Below are 16,798 nucleotides of genomic sequence, written 5' to 3'. Positions count from 1 at the left end.
AGGTCTGGTTTTCCTGCAGGTCCCACCCCGCGTCTTTGCAGACAAGGACACTCCTCGGGCTAATGAAACTCAGGCATCTCTTCGTCTTCCAGCCCTTGCAAAGGACTATTCTTATTTCCTGTGCAATCTGTCCATTCATGTCTTAAAGAGGGCTCCCCAAATGTCATCGGGTTCAGGGCTGCGCCACCTGGTCCCGCCTCCGTCACACAGTGAATGTCACGGTGGGGAACCCAGCCCAAGTCTGCTCACAGCTACTGGAAATTTCTCTGGTGTGCCAAGTGTCACTCCCTCTCCATCTCCTCTCCACTGCCCGTTCAGTCTCTGGTTCAGTTATGCTTTGCAAATTCTGCACACTCTGGAGCTCCCACTGAATACCCAACTGCTTACCTGTCACAGCAAACCCAGATGTCCCATCACGCCTCAAACTCTGCATGTCCTAAACTGCCCTTATATCCCGTACTCTGGCTGGGAAGCATCTTCTGACTGCCACCTTCTGGCCCCATACAACCGATCAATCTCACCGACCTTCTAAACATCACCCTATTACTGACACCCTGCGCCCCTGCCACTTCTGGCCTATGCCACTGTAATTACGTCCCAGTTTGCAAGTTCTGCTGTGTATTTCTCCAGCTCATCCTCCACTCGCTGCCAGAGCAATGCTTCTAGGACAGTGAGACTCCAATATGGCCCCTCCTCTGCGTCAAATATTTGGTGGCTCTCACTGCCTCGAAGATGAAACCCCCTTCACAGACCCTTCAGGGCTCCCCCAGCTACCCTCTGGGGCCTCGTCAGTCTCCTCTCTGGCTGGCCTCCTCTGCCCCTTGCTTCCAGCCCAGTGGGGCTGTGTGCTTCTTTCCACTGGTCCGCTGCTCCCCTTCAGGGGCTTCCATGCACGCCTACACGCCCGCCTGCCCCATGCTTCCTGCTCCCACTTTGCCGCCTGTGAACACTTTGCTTTCCTCCTTAAACCCAGTGACTCTCCTTTAATTCCACACCGACCCTCACGCAGAGCTCTCCTGGAGCAGTTGGGGACACCAAAGCAATTATCATACGCTTCACTCCCTGAGGGCCTGGCTGGGCCTTGGGTTGTATCTTCTGTACCTCTACACCTTCCGCTTGGCTTGGCACGTAACAAGTATGCAATAAACGTTTTTCTGAATGAGCAAATGAACAGCGACTTTGGTGGTTTCGTTGCTCCTCGATTAGTAACAGACTCAAGAATCTCAACTACTGGGGCGCCTGCGTGGCTCAGTTGTTTGGGCCTTTGCCTTTGGCTTGGGTCATGATCTGAGTCCTGGGGTCAGGCTCCCTGCTCAGCGGGGAGTCTGCTTCTTCCTCTCCCTCTGCTCCACCCCCTTCTCCCTCTCCCTCTGCCCCATCCCCACCTCGTAACTACTTCCTCAGAGGCCACAGAAACATCAGTTATTTTACATAACAACTCGGTTTGAGTACAGCCAATGGCCTGAATAAATATCCTGACCTTTTAACATTTTTATTTTGCTGACCTGGATAAACTCAACAAATGACAGTAAATCCTCTCAGTCAATGGCTGATTATCCACACCTTTGGCTTCGTACTTTTCCAGATCCTGAAGCCTGTCACAGAGTCCTACAGAACAGCGACAACTGATGGAGTCCCTGCAATGTGCCCGCCCTGAGTTTCCTGTCTATTGGGTGCTCATTAATTCTGTAATCTTCATTAGTACCTCAATTAGAGAAATGAAGCCAGCTTACACTTATTAGTAAATGAAACCAAATGCCAAAGAATACATGTTAGCATGTCTTTTCCACCCCCAGAGGGAGAGCAGAATTCTGCTGCATTTGAACAAACTCTGCTCACTGGCAGCTATGCACATCGGCCTTGGTCTTCCACCAAGTGTCGGTGATTGGGAGCTGGAGGGATTGGAACCAGGGTTTCCTGAGAGGATCTAGGAGGGTTCTCAGCTCTTGCAAGCAGGAAAAAAGGCCAGGCAAGTTGCAAAGAGAGGAGAGTGGATGTCCAAAGAAGGAGGAAAGAGACCATGCAAGGAAAAAAAAAAAAGGCACAGAAACATACAAAGGCCATGTGGGAAAGAGGCAGAGGGGAAACCGGAAGAAAAGAGACAGTGTGGAAGAAGCACAGACCCTGTGACTGAGAAAAACACAGAAGGAACAAATCACACAGGGCCCAATGCACGTCTGGCAGCATAGAGTGGCAACTGGAGAGATCTGGGATTTAGCCATCGAACAATGTGCCCCTGGACAGCCAGGGCCCTACTGCACTCTTCCCAAGGGAGAGCACCCCCCTCACTTGCTCAGGATCTTTTCTTTGAACTTAACTGACTTACTGATCAACAGAGTAAAAATCCTCCCCAGCCAAGGGCCATTTTTTCCCCCTATCATTTTAATAAAGAAGCTGGCTAAGGCAGATGCTAAGCAGACAGCCTACGATAAGCTCAGATATGTAGCATGGATTTCCATCCCGTTCGTGGATAAAGAAGCTTGGAAAGCCATCCAGAATGACATAATGGACCAATATTGCTTTCTCTCTCCCACAGCAAGTGTGCTTTTGATAGACTTTTCATATGTATTTCGGGGCTTGAACTGCATACCTCTTCTCCATTATTCTCTGCCAGAGGATCTGAATGACAGCGCTAGCCCAGAGATATTTTTCCATTATAATTTTTCAATTTGTTCTGGTCTGAAAAATGTGTGTAAATGAAAACAGAGAAAAGTCAAGCACCATGTCCCCTTCAAACATTCTGTTTTGTGTTTATGATGGCCTTGCAGACCCCACTCTGCTTCCCTTTTTTTTTTTTTTTTTTGGCAAATGACCTTATTTTTTCCAGATTTCTGATCACTTCTAATATGCCATAAAATATTTATGCCATAAAATATGCCATAAAATATTTATAGGAATATCAAAATTCCTGCATACTTGCAGGAACGCCTCTGACACTTCTTTATTTTTCACCCTGTTTTGACCTACAATTTCTTCTTTTAGCTCCCAGCCACCAAACCCCCACCCCAAAAACAAAACAAAACAAAAAACCAACAAAGCGCACTGACAAGCTTTGGGAAAGCTCAGACTGGCCTCAGGACTGAAATGAGATGTTCCCTCCGTTTCTCAAGTGCACGGAGCCTTCACTCTCCCAGGCCAGGAAACGAAGTTAGAGGACAGTCCCTCAAAGCCCTTTTGCCCATCTGCTTTGGGAGAGCTGGGCCCATCTCCTTACCTTAAAAAATTGTAACAGCTCAGGTTTCCCTAGTGACCGGGAGAAAAAATATTTACCCGGGAACTCAGACTGGAGGACTGTGGAGTAATTTGTATACACTCAAATTAGCAGGGGCTTGGTGAGCCCGGAGGCCCTGAGGCTGCACGGTGTAATATTTTTACTCACTTCTCTCTGTGAGCCGTCCGCCCACAGAGGAGAGAATGCTTACCTTCCGCGGCTTCACTTTATCGTGGTAGTCATACTGGAAGATTCCTTTGTAGCTCAGTCCCAGCCACCACGGTATCCCCTGCTTGTCCTAGGGCACCGAAAGGAGGGCAGGTAAATACAGGGCCGGAGAACACACATGGGAACCAAGGGAAGGCCTCCTGGCTCATGCGATAACAGAGGAAAATACAAATCCCTTGATACGGATGGAGCCCACCTCTCTCCTTTTCACCTTAACAGATGTGCCACATCATCAGATGATGCTTAGTTACATGAACAGGTGCCGTGCAACATGCCCTGGGGTGGGGACCCAGCTCTGTTCCTAACCAGCAGCACACCGTGATCCTCCCCGCCCCCCTTCATGAGTAAGTGACCAATGCCTTGTTCTTGGTCCTCCTTCTAAGACTCCAGGTTTCACCGCAACAGAACATCTGAGAGCATTCTAATAAAATGACCTTCTGAGCCGAGAAACTGTCATTGACTATCAGAGCTAGAAGGGACCGTGGAGAAGTTGACTCCTCTAATTTTTTAGAGACTTTATTCTTTTTTTTTTTTTTTAGAGAAGTTTTGAGGTTCATAGCAGAATGGAGAGGAAAGTACAGAGAAGTCCCATACACCCCTGCCCCCATACCTGCAGAGTCTCCCCCACTATCAACATCCCCACCAGAGGGGAACATTTCTTATAACTTGATGAACCTACATTGATACATCATGGTCACCCAAAGTCCAGAGTTTACATTAGGGTTCATTCTTGGTGTGGAATCCTCTATGAGTTTGGACAAATGTATAATGATGTGTATCCACCATTATAATATCATTTGGAGTAGCTTCACTGTCCTAAAAATCCTGTGTTCTCCCAACTCGCCCCTTCTCCCCCTCCCAGGTTCTGGCAACCAGTTTTGCCTCGTCCAGAATGTCATATCCCAGAATGTCATATCGTTGGAATCACACAGTATGTAGCCTTTTCACCTTGGCTTCCTTCACTCAGTAATATGCATTTAAGATTCCTCCAATTTTAAAGACAAAGAAGTCAAAGCAAAGGGTTGGTCCTGCTCCATTCAGGACCCACCCCATCTCTCCAGCAGGCCAATGGCAGGGGCCACCAGGTGGTCCTGCTCATCTTAAGGGATCCGCTGGACTGAGTGACTCATGCTGTCAGACAAAAGTAGCAAAATCGAAGCCTAGATCTTTCAAGACCTGAATTAGAAACACCAAGTCCCTCTCTTTACTCCTTTAACAGAGACCTCTTGCCACCAGATCGTAAACGGTGATCCTACATTCAGGTAGGGATGACTCTGAGCTGTTAATTACAGCACCCAAATGCTAGGAGCCGAATGGGCATAGGAAGCAGCCTTCCCCCTACATTTGTCCTAATTGCCACACCATGAATAATCTAGTTCACCCCATTGTAAATGTCTTAGCAACTCAAAATGGGCTTCATGCTTTTCAAATACCCATGAGTTATCTTAAGGTAGGCGCAAAGGTAAAAAAGGGCAAGGAAATACATTTGGAATTTTTAGAAAAGTTTCAGGGTATATGATTTCCTACACATTTTTTTTTTTAAGGTATAAAATGTTTGTCTCTGGGAAGTGCCTATGTGTCTTGCAACAGTTCCAGAAAGCAGCACAAGGGGCGGGGGGGTTCAAGGCCACCGCAGCTCCGGGGTGACCAGGTACAGTGGTCACCACGCCATAGAACACGGCATCTGTGACATCACGGGGCCACCAACTGGCGAGGCTGGAGACGGTTGGTGTGGGCTTGCTCTTTCTCCGAATAAGTAGGAGCGCAGTTGCTTAAGCCCGGAGATTCCGAGGGCCAAACATGCATGCACTTCTGGTGCTCTGCATACATCACAAGGTCTGCTCTGCTCTCACAGATTGTAAAAGAGCCTGTTTCTCAAGTTTTATTGTAAGGCAGAGAGCACATACATCAGAAGCTACCTTTTGTCAGGCACCGGGGCTGACAAAGAGATGGGACACGCATTTACACAAGTAAACGACCGGATGAAGTCTCTGCTCCAAGATTTCCACTCTGTCTATAGCCGAACATCTACCCTACCAAGGCTACGCAAAGTGTTGTGCGGGCTGCCATGAGTAACACAAAGATACATGAAACACGGAGCACGTTCTGGCCCAAAGGAATTAAAAATACAGCTGGATGGAAACATGGGGAAAAAAACTGGCCAACGAGCAAGAGACTCAGTGTGGATTGGGGGAAACCATCTTGCATTCAGGAGTATTTTCTGCTCTTTGTGGCTGGACTTTGGGCAAGGACTTGTACTTTTCATGTTGGGGTAAGTGGAGGGAGGAAAATTATCCTTTCTCAGCATAGATAAGGGCGCACCAGGACATCGTTATCTATTATTTCGAATATAGTTATTCTATCCAACGATAAGGAATCCCAGGCAGGGGCATTGTGGATAAAATTAAAGTGAGTTTGGAATAGGGTCCATGTTCCACTGGACTTCCACACCCAGAAGCTCTGCAGTCCCGACCTCCCAGGATTCTTCTGAGTCTAAAAGGAAGTAGTGATTTATTATACCCACTTTATAGGAGGGAACATGAGTTTTGAAGAGAAACTGCATCAAGTCTTCCTACACAGGGGAAAGTTCCAGTGCCCCCGCTCCCCCAGCACACAATCCTCCGGACCCAGTCCCCCGCCACGCCCACCTCCAGCCCCCCACCACATCTTCAGTCAGATTAAAAAGGAAAAAAGTGAGGAGTTGCTTGTGTTTTTTTTTAAGGGCAGGCTTGTCACTTACCTTCACTGCATAATAGTGAACCCCGTAGGTCGGGAGAGACTCCACGATGCTCATGTAGCTGGAAAGACAGACAGACAGACAGACAGACAGACAGACACACACACACACACACACACACGAGGGTGGTTATTCGGCAGAACTGGAATCATATACGTGTGTGTGTGTGTGTGTGTGTGTGTGTGTGCGCGTGCACGCATGACAAAGCTCTCGGAGTGATGATTTACTTGAAAATGACCCTGAACCATTCATTGCCCCCCGGAGATTGGTCTTTGCGAGCAGAACCAAACAGCCGTGACACATGCTGTGTGAACACACACAAACACAACCTCACAGGCACCGGGACGGGCCACTTACTTTACAATTGCTTGACCTCTGGTCTGGCCGTTCAGTTTCTTGTAGTGTTCAATTACTCGATCCTCGCTAGAATTACAAGACAAAGATTCTGTTATATATGGTCCCTAGGTCACCAGCCAGCACCCACCTAATGGAGATACTTCTTCCGAGCCTGAGCAATCTCCAGAGAAGCTCCACGGAGCCAACAGCTCCTGGAGAAATGATTTGTCCTGCATGGCATTTCTGAACTCAGTCTAAGTGAGGTGGCTCGGGCTACAGATTTCCTTGGGGTCAGCTCCCTGTAAGAAATGCTACCATGTGAGGTGAGGAAGCAGCAGTGAGCGTGCATGTCACTGAGCGGGATGTAGAACGGGGGACGGGAGGGAGACTGGGGATCAGGGAGGATGTTCTGAGTGCCCACATGTCTTCCTTGCCCTCCTCAACTCCCGAATCCTGTGTGCACAGGGCCTCACGGTGGCGGGGCGGGGGGGGGGGGGGGTGGGCCAGCAGATGTTGACCTCAACAGAACGTCCACGGCTTCCCTATTATGAATTAGTGATCAGGGTTGAGGGCTTCCAAGGAGAATGGGAAAGTTCTGGAATCTGGGTCTGGCTAACACAAACCACAAGACAATAAAAGGCCCAGAGAAGCACTGGGAAACAAACCAGCTATGAAAAGTGAGCTGGGAACTCCTTGATCTCCTAAAATCTTACTTCTACAACAACAAGAGACCAGCTCGTGCCTTGGGAGACACTGGCCAGCCAAATGGCTCTTTGACAGGGCAGAGGGCATAAAGAGACTCTCTGAGAAGTGACTCTGGTGCCCAGGGAGCGATGGCTGCTGGCTTTGGAAGCACAGAACCCACCTGGGGAGTCAAAGGGGAAGCACATCCCACCTGCTGAGAAGTCCAGTCCAAAACACTGGGCCTCTGTGACCCGGCCACACCACCAGGAGCCCCATTTTTCTACCTTCTGCCTTATGCCTCCCTCACGTCAGGCTAGTAGGCTCCTGGTGGTGTGGCAGGACGCAGCCCTAGGGATGAACCCTCCAGATCCCTGGTTGGCCTTTAGTACCTATTATTTAGCATCCCAGAGTTGATCTAAAGCCTTTTCTCGCCATTTTTTTTTAAGGAAAAAAAAAAGGCCATTTCTGGGGGGTAATGTGTCCTATATGTTCACTAACTACTACTCAGGGGTCATTTATTGATTTGCCAATTATTATCTTAATCTTTAATGGTTATCTCTTCATTTTAGTATTCTGAAATCTGGTGTGTGTACGATCATCTGACTCTTCACAAGCAAGTGTCCTTACAAACACCCAGAACAGGAACTGGCTAGCTACAAGGAGTCCTTTTCTCATTGGAGAGTCATTTGGATGGGGTCTGGACCCCCTCTGTTCGCAAAGGGGCAGGTGCAGTTCTGTTTCTCCTTGGCTCCCTGGCAACCCTGGACGCTCTACTTGGAGTGTGAGAAAGCCCCCTCCCGAGAGAATTCTCCAGCAGCGTCCTGCCTGGGGAGAACCCCACCTCACCAGACCTTCAGGGTCATGTCAAGACATTCGGGGGTTGCTCTCCTAGCTTGCTCTCCTCCCACGCACTGAGTCAACGGCTGCGTTGGCATGTTTCCTACCATAGGATCTAGCATTTTATGAGGTCAACTCTTGGGTCTAGGCTCAAGCAACTCAGTGTAGATCTGAGCCGATTCCCTTCAGAGCTCTGGGAGGGAGAATCCCCGGGCTGGGCCAGGGAGATCGAAATCAGTGTAGTGCTGTAGCTTCCCAGCTACACGGTCGAGGCTCAGACCAACACCAGGGAAAGTCAGAAACACCAGTAGGCAGCTGTTTAGCTGCTTCCCGACTAAATGTCTTCTCAGTGCCCGACAGCTGCAGGCTCCGCCACCCCCACTGCTCCCTGGAGCTCCTCCATCGGTGAGGCCACGATATCTGGCTTCTCCTTCCTCAGCTCTTCCCACTTCTTTGGGCCCAATCGAAACACCATGGGCCCATCCTGTGCATACACAGGCCAGGCTGACTGAGAACCCATTCTGCCCCCAGTCCCGCCCCTACTTCCTCTGGAATTTACAGATGGCTCAAGGGCGCTGAGCTTTGCAGTTTCCCAGCGACCCCAGAGCTGTGGTAGGGACTCAGTGGAATAACTATAAAAAAATGCACCAGCCGGAGTAAAGAGAATCCCAAAACACTAATTGGAGGACACTGTGCTGCATGAAGGAAAAAGACAGGTGATTAAGGCTGACTATGCCTCGCCATAGCCATAGTCTTTCAGTGAGATCATCTCTCCACAGGCAAGGGGCCCAGGAAATGCATGGGGGATTAGGAGGAAACATGGGGATGGCGATATGGTTTCCTGTCTTGGGGGAGCCGTTGCCTGCAGTGGGCAGTGATTTTTTGGAGTAAAGGCTGGTGCCCCGGCATAGCCGGTATGGGTGGTGTGTGGGAGGGGGGCGTTCGGCATTTGCAAACTTGGCCCTGGAGAGTAATCCAGGTCAGGGCCCTCATACAGCTCTGTTCTGTGGCGCTGGGCACATAATTCTTTTTTTTTTTTTTTTAATTTTATTATGTTATGTTGATCACCATGTATTACATCATTAGTTTTTGATGTAGTGTTCCATGATTCATTGTTTGCATATAACACCCAGTGCTCCATTCAATATGCAGGGCACATAATTCTAACCTCTGCCTCAGATGCCTCCCAATAGGGAAATCCCGTGGAGTAGAAGTCCAAGCTTGTTACACGCTTGGGGAAAATTAGCAGAAAGGATTACGGCACGATTACTCAACATTATTATGTACCTTTCACTATTCGCTAATTGCATCATGTGACTTCTTACTTCCGCTCTTAATTACAGTCTGGATTGGGTTGGTATGGCTAATTCTGTTTTATAGCTGGGAAACTTAGGCAGCGGAGAAGTAACTCAAGCTTCCCTGAGCTGTCATTACCCCACTGTTCAGAAACGTGGCTGGGATTCTAAAACCCATGGCTTCGCTCTCTAGGCTGTAATGCCTTTCCTGGCTAGTGTGGATGGGCTCCCTATGGCTTATTCTGGCCTGACGGTTGTCTGCCACATCCAAGAAGGCCAGCAAGAGCAGGAGAGCCTGGAAGAACTGCAAATCTGAGTCCTCCATTCGGGGATGATCAGAGATGCAGGCAGCTGGATAGAGATTGTGATGTCAGGGCAAGTGAAGGTCTCCTTCACCAACAAGGGGTCATGGTTACTCATAGAGATGCATGATGCTGAGGCCAAGGGACGCCTTTGAACATGCTTGGCTGCCAGCTCTATGAAGCACGAACATCACTCATCCCTTCCTGAAATCTCTGCTTTTTTAAAAGTCCAGATAAGTAGGCTAGAATATGAAGGCCAACTACAACTAGCCAACCACAGTGAAATAAGATTTTTTTTAGCAATGAATCAACGGGATGGTCTATGCTGCTGGCTTGTCTGTATACAGCCGGGCTGTGGAGCCTGGGGGCACCCGCTTCAAAAATGGCCCCCCCTCAGTTCTGCATCCTCTCTGTGAGTGTGCCCCTGGGTCTACCTGAGGCCCAGGGAAAGCCCTGGCCAGGTCACAGAGATGGAGGGAAGCTCTGGCAAGTTAGGTATGGATGTGGGTGAAGACGAAGATGTTCATGTTGACACAAGAGAAGACAGGAACATGAAGGAAGGCATTTCTGTATTAGTAATAACGTGTGAGCGTGGAGCCGAATGTGGAGATGATTAAAGAGAAATCCACAGAGAGATAGAGAGGGAGTGAGAGGGAGGGAGGGAGGGAGAAAGAGAGAGAGAATGAGTTGGTAAGCACGGGGTATAAGAAATGTCTGGAAACAACTGAATGAGGAGATGGTTGGGGGCTGGTTTAGGCTAGAAGCAACTTTAACCCCAGACAACCCAGCAACGTCACAGCCCCCAGCCGGCGAATACATCCCCTTGGTGGAGGAACTATTGGTCTTCAGAGTTATAGTCTTGTGTCTCTAGCTCCTTCGCTATTGGTTCCCTAAACGTGATCAGCTAGGGGGACGGGGGGGGGGGGGACACAGAAGACGAGGCCCCGGGAGCGTAGGGGACCGGGAGAGGGCCACAGGGCTCCAGGAACAAGGGAACAGGAGTGTCCTCTGTTGGTGTTCCCACGTGCAGAGAGCCAAGCCGGAAGAAGGCACAGTGGCACGCTAAACACAGTGTCCTGGGGGGGCAGACTATAATTCTATAAAACCACAGCATATTGACACCTATGTTAGCAAAGGACGAATGGCAAAAAACAGCTCAGAGAGATGAGACTGGGCGGGCCAGCAGCCTGGAGGGAGCTCTCTGCCCCAGGACTCGGCTTCTCATTTCTGCTCCCACTGCCCCATCACGTGGTCTCTTGAGGCGAACTGACTTCTGCACTGGAGTTTCATCCGGCTAATGCCCTCGAAGCATGCCCCACCCCAGCCAAAGGGGTCTCTCAGAGCCACCTGCATGGCTGAGCCACGAGTGTGCTGACCGCAAACGTGTCCAGAGGCGATGACATGTTAGCGATCCGTACGTTTCATAAAGCAGAGTAAAGAAGTGCTTAGGAGAGTCACATGATAACAACTGATCAGGATTGATCTGTTCTGCGATTTTTATTATTATTGTTGTTGTTTTATTATTTATTTATTCTTATTATTTTATTATTGTTGTTTATAAAAGCAGTCAACGCTCACAGCAAGTCAGAAGGGACATGAGGGACACGGCATGCTGCCTGTCGGGGTGTGGGCAGCAACCAGGGCCCATGCACACAGCACAGTTTGCGCACATCACCCAGGAACGCAGGCCCCGCTCCACTGTGACCAGAACCGTAATCCGGGACACTTTCACATGCCCGTTTTGTTCAGAATCAGTAATTCAGGGCCTGACAGATAACTAGGGCGGAATGTTACATGGCAGCCAAATCAGGAGATATGAAACATTGTAGGAAAATCAAAGAATCAATCTCTCTCTTCTGCGAAGAAAAAAAAAAAACAACCCAGTAGTCCTCCCACATCTCAAAACCTCACACATCCTGTCATCAAATGACAAGGATTCCAGTACGAAACTCGAGCAGCACATGAAAGGGTCTCCAAGGAGTTTGCAAAGCATCTAAAGTGAAATTTTAGAAGGTTTTTTTTTTCCTCTTGTTAAAGAAAATAGAAAAGGGAGGTCTCACGCAAACCATGACATCTAAATACATGCGGGAAATGGTCTGACCAAGGCCCAAGCCGCTCAGACAAGATGGGAGTCGGTCGGGCTGGGGTCCAGCCTGACCCTCGGCCATCCCGAGCCCCCGGCGCCCCGGGGCAGGCTTGCTCCTGAGGGGTGTGTGGAGGGGGCGCAGCTTACCAGTAGGCCAGGGAAGGGTGCTCCTTCAGGGCTTGAGTGGGAAGCGCAGGCAACTTCTTCAAGTCACTCCTCACCACCTCATTGCTGGAAGAGAGGGAGAGGACAGAGAATGCCAAGGAATGGCTCACCCTCCGTCCAAGAAAGCCACCGCGCACTCTGGGATCTGACCCGACCCAGGAGCCTTGGCTGAGAGACCCCACATCTGTTCCCTTTGAATGAAAAGTGCAGGGGGAGGAAGGGGCGCTCCGTTTTAATTTAATAAAGAGGAAAGAGAACACACAGGGTGCAGGGCCCAGTGGCCCTCTCCCCTGGGGTGCAGAACAGGGCAGAGCAGACTGTTCACAGGAGGCCGCTACATGGAGCGGGACACAGACCCAGTGTCCCCCGAGTGGCAAACGAATCTGAGAGAAGAAGGGTCACCAGAGAAGCTCCCAGGGATCTGGCAGGGGCTCAAGGGCCTCCGAGAATGGACTGCTTCCCCTTGAGAGCTGTTTCCCTTGCTGACACCCAATGCTGGTTTTCTTGGCTTGGATTGACCACATGCTGGAAACTGTTGTCCAAAATATGACAAATAAATAACTTTTGCTTTTGACAAGGCCTGGAAATGACTCTGAGAGTGGGAAGTGGATTATCTGATACTCATAGGAGGTCCTGGCACCAGAAATCCTTTTCCCCATAGACTCACATGTTCTCAGGTTTGAAGGACACTTAAAACTCTTCTGGGTTTTACCCAGTGCTCCTCAGAGCCTTCACTCCAGTCCGCACACTCAACAGCCCTGCAGCCCCACTGGGCCAGTGCATTTGCCGTTTGTACCCACTCTACCTCCAAAGGCAATCCCTGGCCTTGGCCCTGGGGTGGTTTTGGTATTTAGAGGTCCAGCAAGCGTCTCATGGCCCCTGCGGGGCTGGCAGGGGCTCACCCCACGGAGCCTGCCTTGGTCCTCAGTTCTAACTTTTGTGCTGCTCACACAAAGCAAGGCAGATTTTGGTCACTGGGACGCTGGGCAATAACATCAGAAGAGCAATGAGTTAGGAGTTTGGTAAGTAGATATGGAGGAAGGAAAAGCACAGTCACAGACGGGGAACCCCTGCGGCATCTGCACAGCAAACACCCCAACACCCATGCTGCTCACCGGAGGATGCGCCCTCCATGAGATCCCACCCAGAGGGGAATGCCGTCCTCGGCAATGGATCAGCAGCTCCCCTTTGGATACCCCGTGCCACTGGGCAAAACCACTCCAATACTTTCAGTTCATCGATGTGGTGACAAACACATGGATGTTGGCTGGGGACACAGCCGCTCGCAGAAAGGGCGTTTCCCAAGTGGAGTGAGAAACGGTGCGGGCGATGTTTGTGAGTCCTTGGCTTTGAACCAACCAACCGGAAGGCTCAACTTGCTACTGTTTGAATCAATAAATCCAAGTATTTCAACTGTTGTCACCTAAGAGGTAAGGCAAGGATTTATCAATTAATCACGAAGAAGCTGAAGGTATTTGGGGAGCCCCTGCTGTAGGGAAGGTAGTGCAGGGGATGCAAAAATGATAAGCCACAGTCCTCACCCAAGAGGTGCTCCCAAGTTAGTGGGCAGGCATGACATGCGAAAAGAAAGGTAACTGAATGTAAGTGAGGGTAGCGTTTGATCATGTTGACTCAACGAATTCAACAGCTCAGAGGAAAGAGAGCCCCCTGGGCTCCTGGGGAAGAGCAAGCTTTGGGGCAGGGTCTGTATTCCTAGGAATATCCTCTTCTCCTTGGGGGGACACAGTGGAGCGTGGCAGCAGGTACGCTGAGACAGGAAGACAGACCGGAGTGTGTGGGGGGCGGTGGTGAGGGGAAATAAGGCCAACCGCTGGGCAGATTAGGCACAGAATTGTGAGGACCTTCAATACCAGGCTCAGGGAGTTCAAATGCATCCAGTAGGTAATGGTTAGTCCCTGGAGGTTTTCAAACAGCGAAGCTCCCCGTTTCAGGAGAATTCAATTCCCAAGCAGGGTTTGAAATTTTTACTCCCACGCTATGAAGGCACAGTGTGAAATATTCAGTTCACCAAACACTGGAGAGCCCAAATGATGAATTTCTGGAGCTTACCTCTCCCCTGTTTAAGTATAAGCACACTGAGAACAGGGATTTGAGTCTCTGTAAATATCGAAAAGCACTCTTTGGGGATGAACTTTTACTCCCAAAGCTGTGGGAGAAGCAGTGAAGCTGAAGCTGGAGTTTGGGTTTACTCACACTCATCCCATTTAGAGTATATTTGGGGAAGGAAGGAGCTCAAGGAGGAAGGGATTGTCTTACCCACCAAACACTAGTTTGTTGGCAAACAGGTTTCCCCGATGACAATCACAGGCTTGACTTCCTCGCTGGAGACTGCAGGGGCTTCTCCAGCTCTCCCCCAGGGCAAGGTTACACAGACAAATATAACAAGAAATCACTAAGGCGTGAAGCCCGTCCAAATCCATTACATTCTGGAAGGGATCCATGGCTCTTAATCCTTCCCAAAGGACAACTATGTAGAAATGTTCTATTTGCCTTTCTGCTGTCCGTAAACATCTGCACTAACTTAGAGGTAGTCAGCGCTGTGGAATGATCTGGCCCCGCTCTGTGGCCGTGTATCACATAATTGCCCCTTTGGGAGACCTGGTCACCCCATCTCCAGAGGTGTGAGAAGCTAAAACCTAACGAATATGCTAGAAGTTCCCAGCTTCCTCTCTCAGGATCTTCCACTGACTTGGACATCTCCCCCAGAGTTCAGTGCACCCGATAAATGCCAACTTAGAAGACACCTGAAAACAGTTCATGTTTCATTTTTAGAGAAAGAAAAATGGTTTCTTGGAGAGTCATTTGCTAAACTGAGAATAAAACCAAAGTTTTTCTTATTTTAAACATTAACCAGATTCTTTTTCTTTTTTCTTTTTTTTTTTTAAAGATTTTATTTATTTATTTCAGAGAGAGAATGAGAGAGAGAGAGAGAGAGAGAGAGAGCACATGAGAGGGGGGAGGGTCAGAGGGAGAAGCAGACTCCCTGCTGAGCAGGGAGACGGATGCAGGACTCGATCCCGGGACTCCAGGATCATGGCCTGAGCCGAAGGCAGTCGCTTAACCAACTGAGCCACCCAGGTGCCCAGATTCTTTTTCTTAAAAGATTTATTTATTTGAAAGAGAGAGAGAGAGCTAGAGAGAGCGAGCGCACGAGCAGGGGGAGGGGCAGAGAGAGGGACAAGCAGACTTCTCGCTGAGCAGGGAGCCCAATGAGGGACTCGATCCCGGGACCCTGGCATCATGACCCAAGCTGAAGGCAGACGCTTAAATGACTGAGCCACCCATGTGCTCTGTTAACCAGATTCTATTAAAAACTTTTAGGTAGTTATTAATGTTGCCAGCAAAAAAGGGGACTCCCGATGCTGTGCCAGTCTTTGGTTTAGGGGGCCTTTTGAGATGATGGGTCTCTCTTCTACCACCTACACTGCTCATCAAACATAGGAAGTTTGAGTGATCTACTAAAAAACTTTCTAAGATTTCTAGGAATACATCAAACGGGGAATTTGCCTGAATAACAGCAACAACAAATTTAACTACGACACCATAAAGTCAAGGAAGCAAAAATCAAATTTGAGAGCAAATTAGCAAAATCCACCTGGGCTTGTTTTCCTTTAAAAAAACGAGGAAATACTTTTTCAGGAGATTCTCCTTGGGTTAAACGAGATGTCCATAATCTGCGGGACAAATCTGGGGCAAAGAGAACGTGCTTAGTGTGGCAGAATTCTTCCTGCATCCAGGAGTTTTGATGCACATGGTACTAAAACACTAAAGAGCACTAACTAGGGAGCATTGCCCTGAAATTCAGAAAAGGCAACACGATGCTCGTGTCACACTAATGTCTCCATGCCTCCCATCATGAAGCTCAAGTTCCCCAGGGGGAGGGACTTCATAAGTAAAGGAGTCCTTATGACCCACAATTCCCAAGTCTGAAAAGCTCTAAGAAACGGACATTTCTTAACCCAATTGGTGGCAAACCTAAACTTTTCACACAAGGCAATGTTTGACCTTTCTCTGTTCCACTTGGTGCACATATCCATGTTCTGGCACAGGCATGGTCAGAGACAGGGCTCCCGGAGGCCCCCCAGACCCTGACATGGTGTGCAGGAATACCCCGAATCACTGTCTAAAACCTGCAAATTTCTGAATTTGGAATCACGGGGACTGAAGTTTCAGACATGCACTGTGCGTCTCTACAACTTTATTCGATGGTACAATGAATCTAGAAACCTCTGAGATAGGTTAGTAAGGGAAGCTGTGTATTTTTTCTTCTTTGCTGCTTCTTTTTTTAAAGATTTTATTTATTTATTTGACAGAGAGAGAGAGAGCAGATGGCGAGAGCAGGAACACAAGCAGGGAGAGTGGGAGAGGGAGAAGCAGGCTTCCTGCCAAGCAGGGAGCCCGACACGGGCTCCAACCCAGGACCTCGGGATCATGACCCAAGCTGAAGGCAGACGCCCAACGACTGAGCCACCCAGGCGCCCCTTCTTTGCTGATCTTTAAAAGCCATGCAGGAGGGGCGTCTGGGTGGCTCAGTCTGTTAAGCATCTGCCTTTGGATTTCCCTGATGCCGAGCGATGGTGAGCACTTTTTCACGTGTCTGTTGGCCATTTGGATGTCTTCTTTGGAAAAATGTCTGTTCACGTCTTCTGCCCATTTCTTGACTGGATTATTTGTTTTTTAAGTTAATCAGAGAAAGACATGTATCATATGACCTCACTGATATGAGGAATTCTTAATCTCAGGAATCAAACTGAGGGTTGCTGGAGTGGTGGGGGGTGGGAGGGATGGGGTGGCCGGGTGATAGACATTGGGGAGGGTATGTGGAATTGTGTAAGACTGTTGAATCACAGACCTGTACCCCTGAAACAAATAATACATTATATGTTAAAAAAAAAA

General features: G+C 49.1%; 1 protein-coding gene across 7 annotated transcripts in view; it reads right to left on the bottom strand.

The window, feature by feature from the left end:
• Nucleotides 1-16,798, bottom strand: part of FRMD4A (FERM domain containing 4A) — a 595,336-nt gene that overhangs the window by 83,237 nt on the left and 495,301 nt on the right. For all 7 annotated transcript variants that reach the window (XM_073879886.1, XM_073879884.1, XM_073879883.1 and 4 more), the window contains 4 exons: nucleotides 11,864-11,947; nucleotides 6,534-6,599; nucleotides 6,180-6,237; nucleotides 3,423-3,509 (listed from right to left, as the gene is read on the bottom strand). In XM_073879886.1, coding sequence (XP_073735987.1) covers nucleotides 3,423-3,509; nucleotides 6,180-6,237; nucleotides 6,534-6,599; nucleotides 11,864-11,947 — 295 coding nt within the window. The remainder of the gene's footprint in view (nucleotides 1-3,422; nucleotides 3,510-6,179; nucleotides 6,238-6,533; nucleotides 6,600-11,863; nucleotides 11,948-16,798) is intronic.

Source organism: Callorhinus ursinus, unplaced genomic scaffold (genome assembly GCF_003265705.2).
Source record: "Callorhinus ursinus isolate GAN/ISIS: 27379988/994484 unplaced genomic scaffold, GSC_fseal_2.0 scaffold36, whole genome shotgun sequence".
Taxonomy (NCBI): domain Eukaryota; kingdom Metazoa; phylum Chordata; class Mammalia; order Carnivora; family Otariidae; genus Callorhinus; species Callorhinus ursinus.
Note: the sequence above shows the minus strand (reverse complement) of the source record. Positions and strands in the feature narration are given on the sequence as shown.